The sequence below is a fragment of the Phaseolus vulgaris genome, chromosome 9 (genome assembly GCF_000499845.2).
Source record: "Phaseolus vulgaris cultivar G19833 chromosome 9, P. vulgaris v2.0, whole genome shotgun sequence".
NCBI classification, from domain to species: Eukaryota; Viridiplantae; Streptophyta; class Magnoliopsida; order Fabales; family Fabaceae; genus Phaseolus; species Phaseolus vulgaris.
Window position 1 is genome coordinate 17,469,935 of NC_023751.2, and position 25,934 is coordinate 17,495,868.

Below are 25,934 nucleotides of genomic sequence, written 5' to 3' on the forward strand. Positions count from 1 at the left end.
TGAAGCACTATGACACATTTAAAAGGGTAAATTTGGAAATAAGGGATGCTGACATGACTTTCCCTCTACATCTCTTCATTTTGAGAGAAGAGGATATTTACTGTTCACAAGTATATCCTCTCCCTCTCTTCCTCACACAACCATAGATCCAAATAGCTGATATCCCATCACTTCTTTACCTGTGAATAATACATCCATAGAAGCAAACAATGGATAAATATTGTGACATAAGTCTTCCATTCGAGAACATAGGGTGCACACCTTTGAAGTAAACCTTCATGACCAAATCAAAGAGCCCCACTTCGTCCACCCTAGTTGTTGGAGTGTAAGCTCACATGCATAGCTTGCCATCTATGGTATGGTATAAGGAAAATCTAAATTACTTAATTTAAAAATAAATATATTTTTTATTTACGCATTTTAACGTAAGTTAACTTTTTAAGTGACATCTAAAGGTCCTGGCTTAAGAAGATAGTATTTGGGTGTGACGTGTTTCACGCGTTGATGTATTGTTAAGCCTTTTTGTTGTTTTGGCTTAAGGTTAAGAGGTTATGAGCGCTATCTTGGTCTAAGACAGTATAGGAATATGATATGTTTCTCGTGTTGATGCATTGTTAAGTCTTTTTAACGCTTTAGCTTAAGACTAAGGTTGTGAGTTGTCATAACTTAAGACAGTATTTGGACGTGGTTCATGACGGAACGAAATGTTTGGTGGACAAGTTACCACATTTATTTCCCATGAAATCTGAAAATTAACCAAGATATATGGGAGTCTCATTAAATGCCCTGCAGATTTATCTCTACACAATGACTTTAATTTACACAATTATATCATGTCACATTTGATCCTATTATCAAACAATTTACTAACTCTTGATATTTTATGATATTTATGTATCATGAAAGCTATTGAAGACGATATCAATAGTTCAGATTAATAAAGACCTATAAATAGAGCTTCATGTGTTCATGGAGTAGATCCAACTAAAACATCCTTACTAAACTCATTATTACATTATATTTATATGTTCTTACTGATTTGAGTGTTAGAGAATCTTCTTCATCCTCTTGTAACTGTTAGACAATACTATTCGTGGCACACAAAATATCCTCGTAAAATCATAAAAAAGAATTATCTAAACCTCATATTAATAAGGATAATAATAAATGAAATTTAGTTATAAAGCTACTTCGAGAGACATATGTTAAGGTTGAAGTAGTTTAACCACTTCTCTCATTCAATGCATAAGTTGGTACGAAGTTAAATTAGCACACCACAAGGTTAATTATGTGGATTTATATCATTGTTAGTATACATGAAATAAAGTGACACTAAAAATGCCGAATTTTGGCCAAGAAACATGGCAGATGTAAAAATTGCCCGTTTTAGTGTGGAATAAAAAACCATGAAGAAAAGTGAAAAATTATTAATAATTCAAAACAGACCACCTAAAGCAAGAATAGCAGAAGTAATTTTGTTTTCCTGGTGAACGTAAGAATAACATTATCTCTAATAATTTGATGGATAGAGTTTAAGAAGATGTCAGTGTTGAAATTGAAAAATGTGAAGAATGAGAGAATAATGACAATAAAGAGATTGGAAGTGTAATTAAGTGGAAATAGGAAATTGTGAAGCACATGACATAGTGTAGTAGTAGTAGTGTTGTTGTGGGTCTTGAGTGAAGGAAGTTCTTTAACCATCACTCCAAATTCCTCTTCACTTTCCAATAAAAGGATGATATATGACAGAGCAGTTGTGGGGACCAAAATAACTCAAACCACACCCTACACCTGCCTTAGCTTCCAAGTCTTCACACCACATAACAACATAGCCACGCTCAACCTAATTAACCTATAATATTACCAACCCAAGCACTGCCAAAACACACACACACAAAATGTTAATTCCTGCTCTGTAACCTCATTATTCAGACAGTGTCAGCACCAAGTAGTAGCACTCACCCACCACAACCTACCCTCTCTTTTATTAATAACAATGCATTTTTTCCACACTTTCTAGCTTTGGTTATATCTACTCAAAACTGATGCTGGTCCCTTGCCCAAAGTTTGGTGCCCCTAAGAGAGGAGAAAAAGGGAGATTGGATTGGACCACCCCATACCCACACACAAGTACACCACCAAACTCTATGCTCTGTACCCTACCACTGCTCTGCCCAATCCTCTCTCACTCTCCCAGTTAATTATTTTGAATCCTTATGATGAATTTGTTAATTGTGTTGGGTGGCAATGCTGCAGGAGGAGAATCACATTTTTGAAATGCATGAATATGATCTGCGTAATGCTTACGTGGTTTGTTGGGAAGTGAAGAGAGAAGGTATAAAAAAACCATAAACTCCTCCAAAATCAAATCCCACAACTGGTGGAGTTATATGATTATGTGCCTAATATTATTATTACCTCCCTTAAAGCACGCCCCTAACTAAATTTCCACCCTGCACGCTCTGCAGCGCCCTGCGTTACAGCTATCATCCACATTACTTAATTTCGCCAAAAACAATGCCTCCAACTATAACACTTCATCATTAAACGCAAATTCAAATTCATTACCACTTTCATTCTACATCACACCACTTTTCTTCACTTCAGATATTTCTACCGAATGTTTTATCTATTTTTATACTTTTTTTTTTCCACTCTATTCATTAATTAAACCGTCTCAATATTTTTTTTCGCTTTTATATTTCATATATTATAAGTAAAAACAAGTCAATGTTTTTTCTTTAACCATATGTTTTCTCTTTTTATTCACACTTATCTATCTATATCTTTCCCTTTTTTTCCTAAATTGAATTTGAGTAACCTATTTTTATAGAAGAAGTAGGTAGCAGTTAAAATATAATTTCATAAATTGGTGTGCATTGGCGTGCAAAAGAAAAATAATAGTCTACCGTGTAACCATTTTATTCAGTAAATATATTTCTGAAGAAGTTTTTTGCACTTAAAAAGATATATGTTTGAATGATTATTTTTTTTTCTTATTTTTATTATTACTCTTTCCATATACAATTTTACCATTTTTACTAGAGAATTAGTGCAAAAGTCAATAATAAAACAGGATTAAAAATAAAATAATATATCTATATATGGGTTGCTCTCTGACAATGCATTTTTTAAAATTTAATTTACATTAAAATCTAGTTTTATTAATGTTTTAGAGGGTACAATATAAGAATACCGTTACTAAATATATAAAAATTACACAAATTTTATAAGTACCACTTTTAATCAACTTTGAAGTTATCGAAATCTATGTTTTACCCGAAAATGGTCATCCTTACAAACTTAATTTTTTTTATATGGAAACATAATAAACAAAGACATTGTTGAAAATAAATAAGATTTTCTCAACTTTTAAAATAAGAAATATGGTTAAACATAACAGAATACCTAAAATAACATGTCAGACATCAGAGTTAAACAATCAGTTACATTTTATGAATTACAAATTTATAATTGGACTTGGGCGTTTACTCTTTTCAAGTTCTCCATCCAAAGCAAGATTTTCAGAGACACTAGCATTTACAGCTTAAAATAGCAGAAAGTAATAAAAGAGATGCACATAAACACAAGTGAAGCTTAAAATAGCAGAAAGTAATAAAAGAGATGCACATAAACACAAGTGAAGCAGGTGAGAGTTCTGCTAAAAAACTAAATTTAAGAAGAAAAAAAAGCTCTTTCTTGATTTCCCATAATGGTTGAAAAAAAAAGACAGAAAATCAATGAAAAGGCACACGTGAACACACTGAGCCCACTCTAATACTTCCTTACTCTCATCCTTCTGTACAGCCTGTAAATTGTTTGTTAGTAGTAAAATGCCTCACTCAAAATGAACAACCCCACTAAAAAATTTAAAAAAGGAAAGGAGCAAAACACCAAACGACAAGGAACACGCCGGAATCACCCAACCAATTCCACCTCCTGGCACAGCTCCTTCCTAAGCCGTTGAGAGAAAAGCCTGCAGGCATCAACGCTCAGATCCACGGCGGCAGCCAGGGCTACGAACGCCGCCGCATCCTCCGTGCAATTCACGTGCGGCACGCTAACCTCCACCCTAGGCTTGCTGCATTTTCCCTCACCCTCCACGCTCGCCGACATCACAAAACCTCTATACATACAATAAGGCCAGAGGCCGTATCCATAGTCCCCGCTGCTCCTCGGGCTGCACGCCGGCGATGTCGCACTCCCCGGCGTAACTCGGCCGTTCGATCCGCCGGTACGACAACTCATATCAATGACAAACTTTCCTCCTTTGTAGGAACTCAGTGTGGACTCTGCAAGCACTATGCCGGCGGCACTCATGCCGCCGTTGGTGTCCGGTATGAGCTCGAAGCGGTACCCGAGGCCGTCGGAACCGCCGCGCTCGCGCCACGCCTCAAGCTTCCCCCAGGGCTTCCATGTACCGTCGCTAGGACGAAGAATGAGCCACGAACCGGGATTGGAGCAGCTGACACGGTCTGAACCGGGCGAAGCGACAAAAGGCGTGACCATGGAAGCTGCCGCAACCGGCGAACCGGAAAGGTCGTGAACCATAATGGACCATCCCTTACGCTCCTTCCCCGGACGCTCACGCTCACTTCCGAACGAACTCAACCAGCTTCTACCTCCCGGCTCTGACTGTAACGACCTGAACGAAACAGAATAACCGCATGGTTAACACGCAGAACACACCGCACTCACAGACACTCACATTAGTGAAACCGTTGCACTCTTGGAAATCCAAATCCTTAAAATTGACTCCTAAACAAAACCAATCCTAAAACGAACTATCCATATCCATCGAAACTCAGCGTAATTCAGAAGCAGTCACATTCAAATTCCTATCAAGGTAACAATATGTTCAATTCAGCTTGGCTATTCAATTTCAATTTTCCTTGCCTGTATAGGGTGAATTACCTAACAGTATCAACTGGCATAATAGTGAAGAGAACTAACCTGGAACGGTTATTTCGGTCGCCGGTGTTTCTGAAACTGAACTTGCAGGTGAAAACTGGTTGTGAGATGTTGCCCTGGATCTGGAAAACTTGGGGACTACATTCAGGTTCGCCATCGAACTGGAAGACGAATCTGGGATCAGGTTCGGCTTTCACATTCAAGTGGAACTGCGCGGAAGAGCCTTTGGCGTCTTTCCCTATCCTAATCCAGCCATTGTGGAACACTGTCGTCTTCGCTAGCGTTCCCGCGAGATCCAAGGGCACGGACACTTTGCCGAGGAGTCTCCCGGAGCTGACGCCGCAGGTAGTACCTCTCCGGCCGGTATAGATCGAGATTTTGAGGCAGAGCTTCCCAGCGAAGATAGATTTTCCGGCGAGCCTGTCGAGATCACACTTGCTGAGGTGGAAGGTTGCGGCGATGGGGTGCACCTGGGAATCGGGGAGGTTTTTCTCCGGAGGGATGAAGGGAACAACGGCGGACTGTAAAGGGAAGCTCTTGAGCTTGATTTTGCAGAAACAGGGGGAAGAAGAAGGGTGAACGATGGAGCGCGCGGGTTTGGAAGCAACGGGAATTTTGAGGGCGAGGTTGCCGACGGTTAGCCTGACGAAAGGGCAAGGATCCATGGGGAGAAATGAAATTGGGTTGGTGAGAGATAAAAGAAAAAAGGGTAATGGTAATGCTAATGCAAAGGTGGTGGTAGTGGAAGAAAGATGAGGGGCGGGGAAGGTGGATAAGTGAGAGTGTTGTTCATGAGGGATGGAGGGAAGCGAGGGTTGGTATTATGTTTTTGGGTAATAACGGAAAAGGTGGAAGAGTTTTGTGTGTAGTGTGGTGTGGTGAAATGAATTTGTTGTTGAGGGGAGGTGACATAAAGGGAGAAGAAAAAAGAGGGAGGGTGGGATACAGCTGGGTACAGGGTGTCGTGACTCTAGTGGCTGGAGAACCCATGTTGACGGTATCTATTGCTGTTGTGACTCTCTCTCCTGCGCTGCACTTTGCTGGGCTCCACCCTCTCTGATATCAGCATACCTCTTGTTTCCAGTCACTGCCCATTGGTTTTATCCATTATTATACTAATATTTTTTATTTTATCTATTTTTAACTCTTTTTAATTCCTCAATTGCCCTTCACTTTCTTATTTCTTGTTCTTGCCTACTACTACCTAGGGGTAAAGCAGGTTGAGGCGCACCTGCCACACCACACGTGGACTTCCTCTACATTATGGCTCCTACACTGCACGGTACTCTTAAAAGAATCCTATATCCGACCTCCTTTTTTCATAACTTTTATTATTTTTATATAAAAAATGCACCTTTTTTTTCTTTTTTTTCTTAACTTAATTCGGAAAAGGTTTTATATTTCCACACATCTTATCAACAAATTTTAAATTTCAAAGATTGTATCATTCAAGAATCAAATATAATTTATCAGTATGTGAATTGGTTATCAACTGCCTCATAATAATATGATGACATGACCTATGTGGAAAATATGACCTTGATATGTTACCATATCTGGTGTAATTATTACTTTTGTTATTTTGTTTTTTTGAAATCTTACAACACAATATTATTTTATCATATCATGTCATTTTCTTTACTTGCAAAATGGTAAATAAAGTTTTGACACCATTAGAATTAGAAGTTTTTTTCAACCTATTTAAAATGGTCGCTACAAATATCGTTTCAATTTGGGATTTTTTTTTTCGGATTTCACATTTGGAAGTTTTCATTAAGATTTTCACCTTTCAATATTTTCAATTAGGGTTTTATAACTAGGTTTCCGCATTTGGGTGTTTCAACTATTGATTATATTTATATGCTTTGTCGTTGATTTAGACTTTTTAATATTTATTTGTGCATGAGTGGTTCTTGTTGAAGGTCAACTTAGCTATAGTTAGTAAAGTCCATTAAAAATAATGATTATAAAAAATATAATCCAACTCTTAAGAATGTAGAAGGTGAAGTGAGTTCCATGGAATTCTATCAATGGTCCTAGAGTGAGATGTCATATATTAACATTACAAAAAATATTGGATTTAAGACATGAGACATGGTATATGAATATCTTAAACATAGTCTAAAGGTGGATAAAAACCACTAAATTATGATAAAGGTACACTAACTTTTCCAGAAGATGTGCAAAGGGCTTATAAGATGGATGAGTGTTATGGATTATTTAATTGATATGCAAGATATAAATGAGAAAGGTGGTAGTAACGATGGAAGCACAACTGAAAAGGTTATTTATACTAAAGATGAGAGTGTGGATAGGATCAATGATGAGAGGGTGTGTTAGAATATGATTTGTGAAGATGGGAGTAGTGCAAATAAGGCCAAATAGGAAACGGGCACTAAGGAAGGGATTTTCTCACAGTAGGATCATTGAGGACATGGTTACTCAGAAGAGCCCCAATGAGAATAAAGTTACTACAGAGGGTTCCAATGAGACTAGGGTGTTGGTTAGGAAAGGACAGGTAAGCACATGGGAAGTGAGCAAATTGCAAGTGTAGAGAAGGGTCATAGTGAGCAAGGATTTACTGAAATGAGTTTTGTTGAAGTGCAAGTGACAAACCAAGATGATGTGAGTGCACCAGATTATGTACAACAATTAATGCTTTTGTGGAAGATGTAGGGGTCAACAATGCATACATGGACCTTGGTCTCACTGATAAACACAAAACTAAGATAAAAACTACATTGACAAGTCAAATGCAAATACTCACGTATCTTTTGATAACAATGATTATACTGAAGGATGAGATTCGACCAATATTTTAACACCTGAAGATGATTCAAGTAGTTATAAAGTGTTCTAATACCAATATAGGAAAATGAGAATGTAGTGTTTGTATTTATTTACGTGAGTTTGATTACATTTTCCCTTACACAAAATCAATCCTTTCAGAGGTAAACACAGTTCTAAATATTGTTTATAAATTAACTTTACAAATTTAATTGAGACAAGAATAACACACCAATAAATTCAAATGGTGTTGAATAACTCTGGATATGTAATGATATCATCCATAAGTAATATTTTTCTTTTTTATGCATGTATCTTATCAATAATTGTAAAGTGGAGGTGTCCATTATATACTCTTCCCAAGGGTGCAAGAAAATACCTTATAAACAAAAAGCTAATGAAACAATTGGGCCAAGCTTTGTTAAGGGTAAAGAAAAGATGTTATTTTATTTTTTTATCCTAAATACTTCTGAATATACTCATGAAAGTTGCACTGCATGCCTCCAAGTACATATCAAAAGATTTTGTTTAAGAGTTCACTCTTGTGCATGTGTGCTATTGACATGATAGAGTGTATCACACTTAGGCATGTGTTGTCAAAGAGAAGGTGTACATGAAATCTCCCATGAATGAAGAAAAAATTATTGTTAAATTTTTATACAGTTATTTCACAAGAGGAACTCAATGTTCTTTTCATTTGTCTTTGCTTTGAGAGTTGTACGTTAAATGCCATGAACATGACTCCTAGTTCGTTGCATTTGAACAATTAAACTTTCTTTAAAACCTTTAAAATCTTTATCTTTTGTAATATCTTCAAATAACTCTGATAATAAATATTTATCATTTAAAATACAACATTGGTTGAGAATCTTTGAATAGCAACTAATATTGTTTCATTTTCTATATTGAATTTGAATATTTGAAGAGGACAAAATAATAGTTTAACTTCTAATAAAAGTCATAACATGAGTGATCTAAGATAAAGTTTTACCTGTAGCTCATAGTAAGCATTAAATATTCTTACTAGAAAGAAATAATGTTTCTGTAGACAAGATATGAAAAACATTTAAGCCCATTCTCTAAGTTTGTGTATCTTTAATAATAGATACTAATTAATTACCAAAAAAATGGAATAAAAGACATGTAAAAAAACTTCTTACAAGTCATTAAGAACTTCAATTAGTAATAATAACAATAATAAATATTAAAAATGTACTTTTTTATATTAATAGATTTATAAACTTTTAAACATATGATAATGAAATATATTTATTTGTAAATAAATAAATATTTGAATACAGACTTTTAATTGTCAATTCAATCTTTAATCAATGTCCTTAATAATCGACATTTATATTAATCTAAATATCTTGAAAGTGAAGAATTCCCATTAGGGTAGATGTTTCTTAAATATTACCATTGTTTGAGGACTGGTTAAGGTAAATTTAAATGTTTTAACCTTGATGAATGAAAAATGACGTGACAACAAATAGTTAGCACAAGTAGGATATGATATTAAATTACTGAAATTTCACATTCAGCATTGCGTCAGTAAAACTCGTCCGTGTTGCAAGAGACAATAAAAATTTGAAATATTATTCAGCCGAATGCTTGTTTCCACTAGGCAAAGGAAAGATCTAGAAGTATATACGGTATTATTGGCACAAAGTCCAAATTAGGGTTTGAGTGGTAATAAAGGAGCGTCTTCGTGTTTGTGTCGCCATGTTCCCTGTTAACTGGATTTTGTTTGCACTCCTTCTAAACATTGTTGATAACAGCTAAGCCAGTGAGTTAACAGAGAACCGAGATTAATCTTTGTTTACTCTATCTACAAATTCATTCAGTATATCTAATATGTTCTTATAAAAAATATACAAGATTAAAAAAAATAACAAAAACAAATTAAAGTATTGCAAGAAAATGTTTTTAACCCATCAATACAATTTTATTTGTGATTTATTAAGTATTACAAAATGAACTTTAAGCTTAATTCAACCCCATGAGCCGGTTTAAACTCACTTGTATACAACGAAATATTCTCATTTCTAGTCGACGTGAGATCTCCAACACACCCCTCACGCCAATCATGACAACAAGTGCGTGAGATTACATATTATGGGTGATCGATAACGGCCCGATAGCGGGTGGTCTGATAAAGCCAATAAACATTCGCTAGGATATGCTTTAAATGTCTCTGATACTATATTACAAAATGGACTTTAAGCCTAACGGGTCATGGGAGATTTGCACCAATTTATATGCAATGAAATATTTTTATCTCTAGTCGAGGAGATCTCCGACATTAAGGTAAAATTAAATGGATATGTTGTATTTGAGAAAAAAAAATTCAATAAATTTATGGAATTTTAAAAATTATTATGTTCTTTTAATTTTAAAATTGAAGAAGTTTATATGATTTTGATTTTTTTTTTATAAATTTGAAGTATTTTTTTTAATGTTTTTAACACCGTTCTTGTGCATGTGATTAATCTCATTGTATATTACTTATGGTTGACTAAGTTTTTTATTTTTACTGCAAATGGAAACACTGATTTAGATCTATTTGGTGCTAGACTAGAGAGAAGGTTGTAGCAAAGAGATAATTATATTCAGTGACTTCAACATCATCAAAACATCATTATTGCTTATATTTTTTGTAATCATGTTATCTTCCTTATTTTGCCATTATTTCTTTCTTAGGATGTCCATTTTAAAAGAGTTATCTTATTGCACCATTTGCTCTTTGATAAAGGTACCATTGAGATTTTTTTTGCTTTGTTTTAGTTTAATAGCATTTTTTGGATTAGTTTGTACATTTTTAACCTAATTTATCTTCTTTGTTTTTGTAAAGAAATATCTTTATACAACCTGAAACTCACCATCACCAATGTGTTTTTTTTTTATTGTTACTCCTTTATTTAATTTATTTTAATTTTTTATTTGAAATTATAAAATAATTTGTGTACTAACATATTTAAAATATAAAATTAAAAAATTAAAAATTTTCAATTAATTTATTGTACTTGTTATTAATTGGGATTATCTAATATGTTAAAAAAATACGAAGATGGAAATTGCTTCAGTAACATACATGTATTTTGGTTTGCGAGAAATATTCTTTATTTTATTTTCCTCTTCTATAAATGTTTAGTTGAAAAAGTTTGTTCAAAAAATTTTATAATTAAAATTTTATAAGAGAAAGTAAAATGTGGTTTTTATTTCAGCACCTTTTGGCAATATTTAATAGTGTCAGCTAATTAGAAATGATTAAATTGATTGTTCGTTTATAATTTCAGAGAGACCACATTAATATTAAAGTTAAAAACTGGAAATCATTTTTCCATTTTATCACTGTAAGTAAACAAATTTAATTCATTATTACCGTTCTAGAGGTTAGATAGTTGACACTTATAAAAAATATTTTTTTATATTATTACATAATTTATAAATTTTTTATATATCCGGATTACATATTCATAAACATATTTTAAATCTAAAATAAAATTTTGAATTTTATAAATGTAAATAAATAACACTTTTGAATACAAAAGTTGCACAAAAAATAATAAAAAAATATCTTCACATTTAATATGAGGTAAATTTCCTATCTAGCACCCTTTAGACTTTTATTTCCCTAATTAACACCCTTTTGTTTTTATTTCCCTATCTAGCACTCTTTTGTTTTTATTTCCCTATCTAGCACCCTTTTATTTTTTATTTCCCTATCTAGCATCATTTCAAAAATAAATAAATAAATAATAATTTATTTATTTTTTGATAATTTTAATTTTGAATGCATTAAAAAATAAACATTTTTAATGTTTAAAATAGTTAGAAATATAATTATTGAATAAAGAAATGAGTTTTTATAAAATAAACTAAAAAAAATTAAAATGTTTAGTTTAAAATTATTTTTTTTAAGAATGAAGAAAATAAAAAATTAAACCCTGCAACAACATAAAAGTTGAATCTATAAACATAAATTACTATTTATTTTTATTATTATTGATGATGTAATCATGTTAATTTTAAGTAAAAAATACATGACATAATTACAAAAAAATCAAAGTCAATTAGTATTAATTAATAGTGGATACACAAGTAATATTGAAGTGTTTATCCTAAATGCAAAATCCTAAAAAAAAAACTAATGCAAATGTTACACTTAATGCTTAAAAATGAGAAGCAAAAAATGAAAAAAAAAATAAGTCTAGAAAATAAAAACAGCAACAATAAAAAAAAATGGTAGAAAAAAAATAATAACTAAAAACATAAAAGATATAAAATAAAGGCAAAACAAATTAAGATAGGCAATTGTTTCCTACACCCAATCAATTTTGACTGGCACCCGACAAAAATTTTAAAATTCCATTTTGCCCTTGTATTCTTTATTAAGAAAAATGGTGAAAATTGGATATTGGCCTCCAGATGCACAAGTATGAAAGGGATTGTTGTTCATTCCAGAGATAGAAATCTGTGTAAAAAATTAAGATTTTCAATTTAATATTTCGAACATATATATCCGTAAGATAAAGATGAATTCCAAACGTAAATGACCGTAAGTGGAAAATGGATTCCAGATAAATTTATCCAAATGTAAGCAGTGCAAACAAGCTTACTTCCGAACATAAGCATCCACAGTAAAAAAAAATCAATCTTCTGAATACCACAAATATGGAACCAACAAAATGATGTCTGAATAACCATATCCGTAGGTCATTAAGCAATTCCGACTAAAAATATCCGAAACGCCTAGGTAAAGAGAAAACTAATCATAATGTGTGACGTCTTTTTCGGTGACTTTGTTTTTCCGGTGGCTTCGTTGTTTGTCGCCGTCTAACTCCCTCACAGATGATGCCGCTTCAATCACCACAACAGTAGATGTCGCTCCTCAGTGAAGGTGAAGCACCACTTCCTTGGTGAACGGAGAATGCTGCCTCAGGGAGAACGCGCACAGAGAAGAATGAAAACGACGGTGGGTGGTTGTTGTGTATGTGTTGGGTGCTTGGATTGAGTCCTGAATTGGGTGCACATCCTTAACCTAATTTTCATTTCATTAAGGATATTTTAGTCTTTTCATAAGAATGATTGGGTGTCAGTCAAAATTGATTGGGTGTAGGGAGAATCTGCCATTAAGATAAAGATAAAAGATATAAAAATAAATCCAAATAAGATAAATATAAGAGATATAAGGCGATATTAAATGAGTATATGTTGATCATAAAAATGAAAATAAATGAAAGATGATAATTCATTTAATATTTTCTTCAATGGTACATTAAATAGTTTGTGCGAAATGAAACATATTTAATGACGAGAAGTGCACAATCCAGTAATGTTGGGACATATTCTTTATGTCTGTCTTGGTGTTTGACAATATGAACATTTTTTGTTTGATCATGTTGTTCTTTTATGTCCATATCAGTCCTTATTTAACTTTGTTTTTTTATAATTATGTCCTGTATTTTTTACTTGAAATTAACATAATTACATCATCAATAATAATAAAAAAAAATACTAATTTATGTTTATATATTCAACTTTTATGTTGTTGTAGAGTTTAATTTTTTATTTTATTCATTCTTAAAAAAATAATTTTTAAACTAAACATTTTAAATTTATTACTTTTTTATTTTTATTTTGTAAAAACACATTTTTTTATTCATTAATTATATTTCTAACTATTTTAAACATTAAAAGTATTTATTTTTTAATGCATTCAAAATTAAAATTATAAAAAAAAATATTATTTTTTAATTTATTTTTGATATGGTGCTAGATAGGGAAATAAAAAATAAAAGGGTGTTAGATAGGAAAATAAAAATAAAAGAGTGCTAAATAGAGAAATAAAAACAAAAAGGTGTTAGTTAAGAAATAAAAGTGTAAATGGTGCTAAATAGAGAATTTACCCTTAATATGGGGTGACACGGAGATATAGAAAGAAATAGTCCTTATCAAATCATGGATTAACTTCAGCAAAGGGCGAAGCCCAAAAGCTGCTTCTTCCTCATCTCCATAAGTTGACACCATCATATTTTATGTAAAATACATTTCAAATTATATAATTTTGAAAGCTTTTTTTCAGATTAAGAAAATGTTTTTGAATTATGTAATTTAGAATAATTTTTTAAAATTTAGGAAAAACTTTCATATATAATCAAAATGTGCTTTTTCAAGACTTCTTCAATCTGAAATATTTTTTTTTAAAATACTATATAAATTACATAATTTATAATATAAATTTACAATAAGAATTGATTAATCTAAAACGTTTTACTGAATTCAGTAAGAAGTTCCATATTATCTAATCTACAAAGTACTTTCAATTAATTTTAAATTGTGTAATTGGAATAATCACCGAATTAATCTACAATATACAGAAAACACAAGTGCATAATAATCCTCAAACATTTACAAAAGAATATTGTTGGAATTGTAAAACTTATGGGAGTGTTGCTACGGAGGTGCAGGAAGAAGCAGTCAGCCCAAAAGGGATAGAAAGAAAAGAGCAGGCCCAGTAAAGGCAATTGCTTCCTGCACCATATCACTGCACCCAATCACAGGGGAAAAACCGAAAATATCCTTAAAAAAATGGGGTGCATATAAAATTACATTTTGGACCCCTTTTTCCGAAACACAATAATCTTTTCTGGATAAAATTTTTCAGAATGTATTATTTTTAGTTCTGGATTTTTTTTATCCGGATTGGGATTTTGATTTTTTTTTCTGGATTTTTATATCCAAAAAACAAAAATCTCTTCCAGATTTATTTTTCTGAAATGCATTATTTTCAATTCTGGATTTTTATTTCTGGAATAAAGGATATTCTTAGAATTTTTGAAATTATGTTGGGTGCAGGTTCAAAAGGGTTGGGTGCAGGGAGCATTTGCCTGAGAGAAAAGGCGAATACATTTGGGCCTTGTACATATGAACCCAAAGCAGAAGGGTAAATTGGGAAGGTTTGAAAAATATCTGAGAGGGATAAACCGGTGAGAGATGAGTGTCTGAGAAATCACAAAACAGAGAAGAGAGAAGGGAAGATAAGAGAGAAGGATGTCGTCGTTGTCGAGCATGTTCGGGTGTGGAGCGGTGATGGCGCCACCACAATCACTGGGAATCGGAAAGAGAAGTGACGGAGGATTGACGATAGTGTGTTCGTCTCGACCGAAGAAGAAAGCCACCGCACATCACATGAAGACTCGGCCGCGGAAGTCGCAGCCATGGGATATAAACCGCAAGCCAACTGTGTACGATCCCATGCCTCCTCTTCCTCCGGATTGGACTCTCATTATTCCCGCCGACGCTTCTTCTGCTGCCGTTGCTCCTCCGCCTCCCTCTGCCTAGTCACTCACTCGGTACTGCGTCGTCGTTTTCATGTCTTTTTCTTTCTGTTTTCTTCAATTCTGATACTCGCTACTCTTTCACTATTTCATCTTATATTTCCTGTTTACATCTCAAATGAAACCTTCGTCTCTGCATTTGTTTTGGATGAATTAACTCTCTCAGGTACTCTCTGCACGCGTTATAGAGAATTCGATTAATTTGCCAACTAATGTTTAGGTTTTGTGAATGAGATTAGTATACATCAATTTCTAAGCCTAAAACTCGACACTCTTCCTACACACTTAGGAACACTTTGCAACTTGATTTACGTTTATATTTCTGAATTTTTGTACACAAATCTTCTTTCTGCACTAGTTTTCTTGTCACAATTTTTTTTACACTTTTTTTTCTCGCTTATTTTCTTTTCTCCACTTAGCTATTCTGTCGCGTGTATAGATATACTAGAGAAATAAAAGAAAGAGGCAGTTAGAGAAAAATACCTGAACGTGCAGTGTAAAGATTTGTAATGGAAAATAGTTACTGCAGAAACAGAACATACCAAAAGCAATTCACTACCACACGTGTTAACCAAAACAGTCTACCTTAATTCAAGTTCTCAAAAGGAAACAATTCGTATTTCATTTCTCAGTTTTGCAAATTCAGACACTATACGATCAACTGCTTTTATGTTGACTTAAGAATTAGTTTATCATTTGAATCAAATAGTTCCAAAAGATCATCTAGGAACATACCAAATATCTTCAATACGTGATTTCCCATTCTTTCGCTTAATCTCAGTATTTGTTTCCATTCCTTCTGCAAATAGAGTGCTAGCGTATGTAATTCTGATCTTAGTTCTTTTGCTAGCATCAAATTCACTTAACTACTCTCTATGATCAGTCGTATGGCTTTAACAACCAGTATTAAGATATACCAAACTTCTGAGTAGGGAGATCCATCACCACCAACAATACTGGATCCTCGTCATAGTCATCATCTGGAATCACATTTGTCTTTTTCTCACTGTTCTTGGTCTATTTCACCTTTGCATGCCAACATTCAGAAGCAAAATGTGACCCCATTTCTCATAGTTATAACATTGTATTTTTTTTCTTAATAAAAACCTTTCTCTTTCCTTGACTTCTACCATTTCCTCCTCCTCTTCTACTTGAGAACTCATAATTATCTTCACTCTTTTCTTTACATGAGTGCCAATTTCCCTTTCCTCTTGCATTTACACTTCTTTCAATCTTTCTTATCACCATCACCTTTCTCAAAAGTTTGAGCTTGCACATGCTTGATCCATCTCTCTTGTGTGGGCTCTGTAAATGAGTCTTTGGGAAGAGGGTTTTTAATAAATAAAGCTTTAAAAAATAATAATGATTATATTAAAATAGAATGTTAAAAGGTAATATTTAGAAGTTTGGAAATTACAAGGAAAAAAAATTAGAAAAATAATATTTTTAAAATATTGAAAAAAGAGTTCAAAAAATGGTGAAAATTTAAAATAATTATATTTAATTCTAATAGTATATAACTGTTACCAAAAGTAATGTTTGTAGAAAAAATAAATGCAAAATATAAGGTTTATTAATATATGAAAAATATAAAAATAATAACATTTATAAGAAAAAATGAAAAATAATACCTAAGATTAGGTTTATAAAACATAACAAATGAGAATGTAAGTATAATTTTACAAAACATTAAAAAAGTGAAAATGTGTATAGAGATATAAAAAAATAAGAAAGTAAATATGATTTTACAAAATATTAAAAGAGTCAGTCTATAGATATAAGAAAAGGACAATAATAATGGTGACGATAAATTAAATGACAAAAAAAATAATATTTAAACTTTTGACAACTATAAGAAAGAGTAGAAACTTAATGCGTTATATATAATGTTGTTTAAAAATAAAGTTTCGGTTAGAAATATGTAGAAAACTAAATACAACTAAAATATTAAAAATAAGTATATTTAATTAAGAAAAGTATAACTGTGTAGTGTTTATAAGAGGGGAAAGAGGGTTTATAATAAATAATTTTTTTAAAAATAATAAGGGTTATATTAAAATAAAATGTTAAAAAGTAATATTTAAAACTTCGAAAAATATAAGAAAAAAAGTTAGAAAACTTACTAAGGGAGAAACTTATGAAGAAAAAATGAAAATTAATAATATATCAGATTAGGTTTACAAAACTTATGAAGTGAGATACTATAAATATGAAAGTAAATATAGTTTTATAAAACATTAAAAAGTGAGCAAGTAGGATATAATACATGATTTATTACTATTTTATAATGTGACGTACCATTTCGGAAGGTATATTGAATAACATATCGAATTTAGGACTTTCTGGTTAGGGGGATATTATTCCATTTATGGAGTTTTTTCCTTTATCTCTACATTTTTCTTCATCCACTCCTACATTCTATTCTTTAAAATACTGAAATTATTTTTTTATAATTTTATGTGATTTCAAAATGGAGATTTTATAAGAAAAAAAGTGTTTCTGGAATTCGTAAACGAAGATAATTTTTATAATAGGAAATTTGAAAGATAAAAAATCATTTCAGAATATTCTTTTCATAATACCCTTTTTTTATTTCTAGATTTGTAAATCCGGAATTAATAAAATTCTAAATAATATGTTTCAAAAATATTTAAGAAACAGCAATACAGAAGTCATTTTTAAAAGGAGTAAAATAGTCTTATTCAAAAAATGATTGGTGCATAAAGAAATTTGTAGAAGTCATTTTTAAAAGGAGTAAAATAATTTTATTCTAAAAATGATGGGGTGCATAAAGAAATTTGTTAGATGCAAGAAGAAACATCCTTCCATTTAAATGTATCATGAAAGGAACGGCTAAGTGACAATACTTCTGAATACTGTACTGATATTAAAGACAACTTTAATACTGTCATTAACTTGATCTTCGAGAATATTCTACCACAAGTTCATCGAGAACAATACATAAAAAATGAGAATACGGTAATAATGGTTATAAGAAATTAAAATGTCAAAAATCAACATTTAGAAGTTTGACAACCATAAAAAAATAGAGAAATTAATGTTAGATATAATGGTATTTAAAAATAAAAGTTTCTGTTAGAAATATGTAAAAAACTAAAATATCTAAAATAATAACAATAAGTATTTTAATTAAGAAAAATATAAATATGTCAGTAGATGTAGTGTGTATAAGAGGAAAAGAGAGTTTGAAACAAATAAAGCTTTAAAAATATAATAATGAATACAATGTTAAAAAGTGATATTTAAAATTTTGAAAATTACAAGAAAAAAGTAAGGAAAAATAAAAATTCAGAAAAATGGTGAAAATTAGAAAATTAATATTTTTTAAATTAAGAAAATTTAAAATAATTGGATTTAATTATAATAATATATAACTGTTACCAAAAGTATGCAGAATATAAGGTTTATAAATATATGAAAAGTATAAAAATAATAGCATTTATAAGAAAAAATAAAAAAGTGAACAAATAAGGTGTATAGATATAAAAAAGAAAGATAATAATAATGGTTACAATAAATTAGAATACATTAGAATGTCAAGAAATAATATTTAAAAATTTGAAAACTATAAAAAAAAGAGAGTAGAAACTTAATGTGTTATATATAATGTTATTTAAAAATAAAAGTTTGGGTTAAAAATATGTAGAAAATTAAATACAACTAAAATATTAAAAATAAGTATAAAAATAAATATATTTAATTACGAAAAGTATAAATATGTATTGTTTATAAGTGTGGGAAGAGAGTTTATAATAAATAGTTTTAAAAAAAATAATGGTTATGATAAAATAGAATGTTAAAAAGTAATATTTAAAATTTGAAAAATATAAGAAAAAAAAGTAGAAAAATTATGAAGTGAGAAACTTATGAATAAAATGAAAATTAATATATAAGTCAAGTTTCCAAAAATTTATGAAGTAACAAACTATAAATACATAAATATGTTAATAAATATAGTTTTACAAAACATTAAAAAGGCGAACAAGTAAGATATATACATAAAAAAAGACAGTAATAATGGTTATTAGAAATTAGAATGTCAAAAATCTACGTTTAACTATAAAAAAGTAGAAAAAATAATGTTGGATATAATGGTGTTTAAAATTAAAAGTTTCTGTTTGATATCTGTTCTTCTTGCACTTTGTTCTTCTGCAAAGCTACTATTAGAAAGACTGTTTCTTCTTGCACTTTGTTCATCTGCTACCCTCGTACACTTGTCAATTTTTATCCTTTTGTGCCATTTTTATAGAGAAACTTTCGATTGGAAAAAAAACTTCCAAATTACACTAATTATCTCTGCATGAAGAAACAGCCCTAGAAGAATCATGTTGTAATTTTGTTTTTGGAATTATTTATAAATAAGCATAAGCAATTGGGGTGCGTATTACTGGGCCAATTGAAGTAGTTATTTAGATTGTAGTAAGAAATATAGCGAGATGATTGTAATAAAAATATAGAAGAAGTGAAGATGCATTAAAATTTGGCTACTGTAAAGTAATTATGGCTATATACAGCAAAGAACGGTCAGTACATTTGAAATCCGTCAACTTATCAAACTATGACATGGTCATATCAACATCCACTGAGGTCCCTTCAAATTGACCCCTTCGGTCTTCGGGATTTGCTACAACATTCGTTACTACCACTTCTTCTGTACAGGTTGCTGTTCCCAAACACTAGTCAAACAGTTATTTTCCCTCCAACTTCCACACACACCAAAACTGCAAAAATTATTAATATTCTAAGATACTTCCTACACCCTTCAAACTCACTCGGTAGAGTAGAGCCCAACGTGCTTACGTTGTGAGAGCACATGAAATCAAAGGGCTAAAAAGGATTTCTATTTTAGCCTGATCTTTTCTTGTACTTCCCCTGCCCCAGGCTCAACAGGAAGTCAGTAAATATGTGTTCATATTCAGGCATTTTTCCATAACCTGCAACACCAAGTTTTAAACGGTCAATAATTTCAAAGGAAACCTGTGCAGCCATTTTGTGTGCAAGTAAAACTGTACAGATACCAGATAAGGTGTAATAATTCAAAATGAACTTACAAATTAAATATCAATAATTTATTGTATATGACCTCTTTTGACATTTTTATTTTCAACACTTTTTCTATTACTGTCATTGACATGATAAGGAACATTAAAACAAATCAGAAAATCGTGTTGATGTCATCTCTCAGATAAAAGTAAACAGTAAGATCGTACGTATCTGCTCTTACCAGGGAAGTAATTTATGTCAATGACGTAAAAGTGATCTCTTGTTCCATATTCACGGATAATATCCAGGTTGAATAGACGAAGACCCTAGAATAAGAATAATGAAAAAGATGCGTTATTATTACAGTCCTAGCTAGTATAGACAACATGGAACCTTCAAAAACAAAAGAATGGGCAAATTACCAATCTCCATCGAAGTTCCTTAGCTAGTTTCTCTAGTAATGGCCTTGGAGGAAGTTCTGCAAGGAGAAAAAAATGACAATCAGGAGACTAAAATGCAGTTTAGTCGTCAAGACTTTCAATTTGCAGAAGCATATATATATCATTTTAGCTCTGGATGCCTGCACCCATACTACAAACACTTTCTACATCCACGCTAATGTGAATGTACTCATAATAACCTAATCAGATGAGCTGAGATTTCCAACTGACTAGATCACACCACCACCTTACCCCATATTGTAGGCCCGGACAAAAGTTGAATTATATAGTTCCAACATATTATGAAATAGCATTTTGTTTAAAATAGGTTGCCATAAAATTACAGGGTGAGAATTATGACAATAAACCAAAAATGTTTTTAAACAAGTGGTATTATCAACCGATGAGAGGAAATAGTTTCGCTCTAATGTTTGTGAATGAATAGAACGAGACCTGGTTTTTTCCCTTCCAAAGGAGGGAGAATTGTGAAGACCTGTTTGCTTTTAAAAAGTAAAGCTCAATAGAAAGCTTTTGGACAAGGAGACTTGATAACTTACCAGCAACAGTAGGATCCAGATCTGCATCATCTGCAGAAGCTGCAGCACACGAAACCCTTGGAAAATTATATATCCCAGCATCTTTGGAGAGTTCCCACTTGCTAACATCAGGTAATGAAAACCGCCTTACTACCTTTATAGCATCACCAACTATATAAACCTTGAAGAGAACACCTCCTACACAAACAATAAAGTACCATTTCTCGTTCACTATCATAATGATCTTGTAATTCTAAACATTGAAGGGTGTAAAATATAGATACAATATATAGAAATTGCTTACCATGATTGACAAATTCCTGAAGAACAAGAGGAGGTTCAAGTTTTTGAAGGGAAAATTGCTCATAAGCAAGGGATAATTCATGTGACTTTGCACTTCCATCAGCAACTAGTGGCTTTGCAACTAAAATGATTTTGAAGTTGCAAACATAAGAAGGAAAGTTCAAATTAAGCAATACAAAATTAAGTAATAGGATCAGGCACAAAAATAGATGGGATTACCATGCCTATTTTCATAAGTTCTAATGACTTTGCCTCAAAAACACAACCCTCGTAACAATAAATGTCCATGCGTCCATGCTCTGAGAAATCGTATAACTGCAGCATCTAAAAGTAGTTGAAAAACCAACATATACATACCAAGGGGTAAAGTCAAGCCAGCTTGGTTGACCAACTCTGGGATAGCGCATGCCTCTCTCTTGATAACTAATTGCCGAGGAACACCCACGATGCCTGCATGATGAAATGGGAAAACTCATTAGCTATTAATAACTCAACATGGTTGAACATACGGCATAACTGAATAGTAATTCCGTCCAGCCATAATTCATAATCAAGATGGAGACAGAAAAAAAAAAATACCATAGGAATCAGAAAGGTTCATGTCTGCTACAGCCTGAAGCATATACTGACGATTGCGTAAATGTTGTATGGCATCTGGAGGATCCAAAACAGTAACATCAGGATGTGACTGCCTATAATCCTGAAATATATCCAGAAGTTTAAAACCTAAGAAAAAGTGGTCACCAGTTTTCTACATTTAGTAAAAATAAATACGTAGAATAGGCTGTGAATTAAATAGCCAAACATGAGCAGTTCAACATTGTTTTTCTCCTTAAGAATATGTATTAATCCAAAAAGAAACCTTAGTTCAGTTCACAGAAACTGCTCTCACAAGAAACAGGCAACACTGATATTCCCTTCAGAATACACTGCAAGAAACTCTGGAATGCAATGTCCAAGACATTTCACTTCATAGAACATAAGGGGCATCTTATTCAAGTCTCGTTCATAGAAATGTGTAAGCTTAACTATAATAATGAAATAGTGAATTCAACAAATTATGTAGAACACAAGACATTAATCTGCCTTAATTCCAGAAGTATTCTTTTCTCAGGCTATATACAAAGAACTTGCATCCAGATCTTAACTTAAAGACACTACACCACACTATTCTATTGCTCTCTTTCATATCAGGAGATCTCCTTGTTCTTTCTGTCATTGAGCATCTATACTTCACACATGTCCAAAACATAAAGAAATAGCTCCTCTCAGTACAAAGAATGTTTTACTTTTAAAGCATGAATAATAATTTCCATCATATCTCTTTATTATGAGTGCCACAGCTCATAAAATAACTTCGTGTTCAAGGTAACAAAAAACAGACTGTGTTTATTAGACATTTTACCCACTATACTTCATGTAAAAGGTTAGAAGAGGAAAGAAACGATAAGTCGTTCCACAAATACTCGGAAAACTATGGGCGAAATTTCCAACATTGATGATATTTGTACCAAAATAGAAAAACATATCATCCAGAAAGTCAGGCTTGAGTAAAATGATAAAAAATCTAAATGCGACAAATTAGTAAATTTGAAAAGATAACACAAAACTCTTACACTTATATATAGGATATTTCATTATTGTAGGTATAATCTATTAAAATATACATAATCATTTAAGTAATGAAATCACAGATGTAAAGTAGCTATTATTACAGCATAAAGTATAAGATTGTAGTTTTTTTGAATCAGATTCAACACTTTTAGACTCGTGGACAATATTTGGAGGTTACGGCAGATATTGTCAGACACGCGCATATGTACAGTACAATCGATATGTATTATCATAGGCCGGGCAGCAATTAGTGTTAATGAGACAGGCGCCAATTTTACTGCTTCACTGATCAGAAATCTTAGACCGTTAACTTGCAAATTTAGGTCATTATGACTCCTACATCCAGGTTAGGAGTACAAAAAAAAAAACACAGCAGTGCTGAGAATTGCAATGTAAGAAATTAAGAACGGAACTGATAATTTATCTTTCTCTCTTTTAACCAACCAGAAGTCTATCTCTTAGCGCACCCAGAAAAATGGAACCTACTTAAACGGAATCAAAAAGGAAAAATCTTTTGAAATGATTTGCCATGTAAAACCTGACAAAATCAGCCAGATGTCCATGAAAGTAGCGACAACCTCACTTGCAGGAACCTTGAGGCCTCGACCTCAACTACTGGTTCATGATTCATAATGAGAGATGGGGAACAATCACTCTGCAAATTATGCCAGACAGTAAGTTAAAAAAGCTAGTCGTTGACCAGCCTTCCATCGTTTTCTTTTTACATCCCAGTTAACATCAAATGCATAAAGAAACAACACAGCCAGCAAGCATAATTATTATGATGGGATTAATCAGCACAGCAAAAAAGTGTAAAAACAAGCGCTGAAAAGGGGGTGGTTGGTGGGTGGGGACAAACCTCAACAACCTGGCGCCACTCTTTCCCCGATAGCTGCATTTTCCAAGATACAAAATGGAAGAATCAGCCACAGTTGAACCGAACAGGCATCATTTGAGCATTTGACATAAATACATTGGATCTTTTATGATTTACCAGCGGGTAACAAGCAGTACACATATAATTTGAGAAAGACGACGAGGAAATTCACAGGAGGAAATCATAACCTTATGCAAGACAATATCAAAAGGGCCTTGATCTGAAAGAGGCCTATTATGGTCAATAGCCACGAAAAGTATGCCCTTGTTCCTGCACGAAAATTCGTACAGATTGAAATCAGTAACAAGCGAAGTAGCACAACACGGTAATATTTTTTGAAGGTAAAAGGACAACATTATTGAACCATAAAACAGGGTTGACAAAACAAAACAAAACAAAAACAAAAAAGGTACAAATACGATCCATGTATTCAGAATTTGAGAGGAGACTCTCAGACAAGTTTTTCAGAAAGAACAACGATTGATATAGTTTCGGTGAAAACAACAAAAAATAGGCAAAATATCCTCCCATGCGCAACAGATTCTCCGAGGATCACATGTATTTTCCTTTCGCTTTCTCGCCAGCCTACCGAAAACAACGCGCGTTGGAAGAACCTCGTTAATTAAAAATCGAAAATAAAACACAGGGAAAATTCTCTCGTTTGAATTCACACAAAGGCGGTTATCCGAGGAAGAAACAATTAATTCCGGTTGATTCGTTCTTTTAAAGGCAATAATTAAATCGCAACAAGACACGAGGATGAATGAATTAACGGTTTTTGGCTTTCGGTTTACCTAGCTAAACCTTCAAGCTTAGGCTGTAAAAAGCTCTTAATCTTTTTAGTGGTGAGAGCATAACCAACCACAACCAGTCTCTTAGGCGACGAAAACCCCGCATTGACCACGGGACACCATTGATTTTGGGCGAGGGTGACATCATTCTCCACCACTTCCTCTTTCTCACCACCGTCGTCGTTTTCCCTCAACCTCATACTCTCACCGAAAACCTAAACCTATCTAAGCTTAATTTCGAAGAGAATGAAGAGGAAGGAGGAGAGAGGGATCCGAAATCGGTTTTCGCTGCGGTGGTTGGAAGAGGAGGGAAGCGAAAAAGAGGGAAATGGTTTGTGAAGGAGAAGGAAGATTTGGAATTGTAGAGAGAAAGGGGCGTTATGGGAAATGAATGAAACGAAGGTAACGGAAGAGTGAGAGTGAATGGAAATAGCAGGGACCGCAGAAGGGGTATTTATAGAGGGATTGTGTTGTGTGATGCTGAGCTGTTGAAAACTGAAGATAGTACTAACGCTGTTGAATTCAACTTTCATCATTCCACGCGTTAGAATCACGCTGCGCTGTTTGGATTCATTGTTTTTGTTGCTTCGGGTTACCACTCGCTTCAAATTCATGTTGCACTTTATCCCTACTTTTTCCTCTCTCTCTCTTTTTTTTTTTTTTTATCTCTCCCATCATTTAATTTAATTGTTAAATATATTTATTTTTCTTATATTATATCGTGGAATTAATTTTCTTTTTTTCAAAATCTTAATTATATCAAGATTTCTCATTATTAACAGTTTTATGTGTACACAACTTCTTCTTTATTATACCATTATTTAATATATCTTATTTTATAATATAATGAAATATTTTATCATTTTATATAAATTATTTAAAAAATAAATTATTTTTTAATTTTTTAAATTAATATTAATTTATAGTTAAAATTATCATTTTATTCATGAAATTAATTTAATTTAAAATTTTACAATATTAATCTATTAAAAATAATTATAGTGGACATCAAAATCAAAACAAGAACAATTTTTAAAAAAATTAACAATCTTACAATCATTTCACATATATAATTATCTATTCTAATTATTTTGCTAGAGAGATTTAGATGATTTAAAATGTGAATCAATGATTTAAAGTTTGAAGAGGATTCAAAACCAATTTTGTGTAAGTGAAAAAAAAATATTTAACTATTAACTTAATTATTTTTTAAAAAACATTTTAATTTTTATTTAATTCTTTTTCTTTTATATATTTTCAATTTAACCTTTGAAAAAAATTCAAATAGTCCCTTCAACCGACCACTTTAAAATTATGAAATCTCAGAGTTG

The 25,934-nt window shown here is 32.1% G+C and overlaps 2 protein-coding genes across 7 annotated transcripts; both read right to left on the minus strand.

The window, feature by feature from the left end:
- Positions 1–3,674: 3,674 nt before the first annotated feature.
- On the minus strand, positions 3,675–5,993 carry LOC137820894 (uncharacterized). Its single transcript, XM_068625205.1, has 2 exons — positions 4,954–5,993; positions 3,675–4,645 (listed from the first exon to the last, which is right to left on the minus strand). The coding sequence occupies exons 1-2, from the start codon at positions 5,574–5,576 to the stop codon at positions 3,919–3,921; spliced, it is 1,350 nt and encodes a 449-aa protein (XP_068481306.1). The 5' UTR covers positions 5,577–5,993; the 3' UTR covers positions 3,675–3,918.
- Positions 5,994–19,513: 13,520 nt separating this feature from the next.
- On the minus strand, positions 19,514–25,157 carry LOC137821494 (inositol-tetrakisphosphate 1-kinase 3). 6 transcript variants are annotated; one of them, XM_068626111.1, is made up of 11 exons: positions 24,607–25,029; positions 24,001–24,082; positions 23,795–23,827; positions 23,474–23,590; positions 21,901–22,021; positions 21,679–21,771; positions 21,323–21,442; positions 21,040–21,216; positions 20,465–20,520; positions 20,284–20,368; positions 19,514–19,993 (listed from the first exon to the last, which is right to left on the minus strand). In XM_068626111.1, exons 5-11 carry the CDS (start codon positions 21,941–21,943, stop codon positions 19,905–19,907), a joined length of 663 nt encoding a protein of 220 aa, XP_068482212.1. In that variant the 5' UTR covers positions 21,944–22,021; positions 23,474–23,590; positions 23,795–23,827; positions 24,001–24,082; positions 24,607–25,029; the 3' UTR covers positions 19,514–19,904. The 6 variants fall into 6 exon arrangements, with proteins under 6 accessions (XP_068482212.1, XP_068482214.1, XP_068482213.1 ...); XM_068626113.1 differs by having other exon boundaries at positions 23,514–23,590; positions 23,930–24,082; positions 24,607–25,028; XM_068626112.1 differs by having other exon boundaries at positions 23,514–23,590; positions 24,607–25,018.
- Positions 25,158–25,934: the final 777 nt, after the last annotated feature.

What these genes read in the sequence shown, in the direction of transcription:
- LOC137820894 (XM_068625205.1), bottom strand. Translation starts at nt 5,576, where the DNA reads ATGGATCCTTGCCCTTTCGTCAGGCTAACCGTCGGCAACCTCGCCCTC. An exon ending in GACCGAAATAACCGTTCCAG is followed by an intron (nt 4,646 to 4,953) that starts GTTAGTTCTCTT and finishes TGTTTCGTTCAG; the next exon opens with GTCGTTACAGTCAGAGCCGG.
- LOC137821494 (XM_068626109.1), bottom strand. Translation starts at nt 24,803, where the DNA reads ATGAGGTTGAGGGAAAACGACGACGGTGGTGAGAAAGAGGAAGTGGTG. An exon ending in TCTGGATCCTACTGTTGCTG is followed by an intron (nt 20,521 to 21,039) that starts GTAAGTTATCAA and finishes TTCTCCTTGCAG; the next exon opens with AACTTCCTCCAAGGCCATTA. An exon ending in AGGAACTTCGATGGAGATTG is followed by an intron (nt 20,369 to 20,464) that starts GTAATTTGCCCA and finishes TTCTTATTCTAG; the next exon opens with GGTCTTCGTCTATTCAACCT.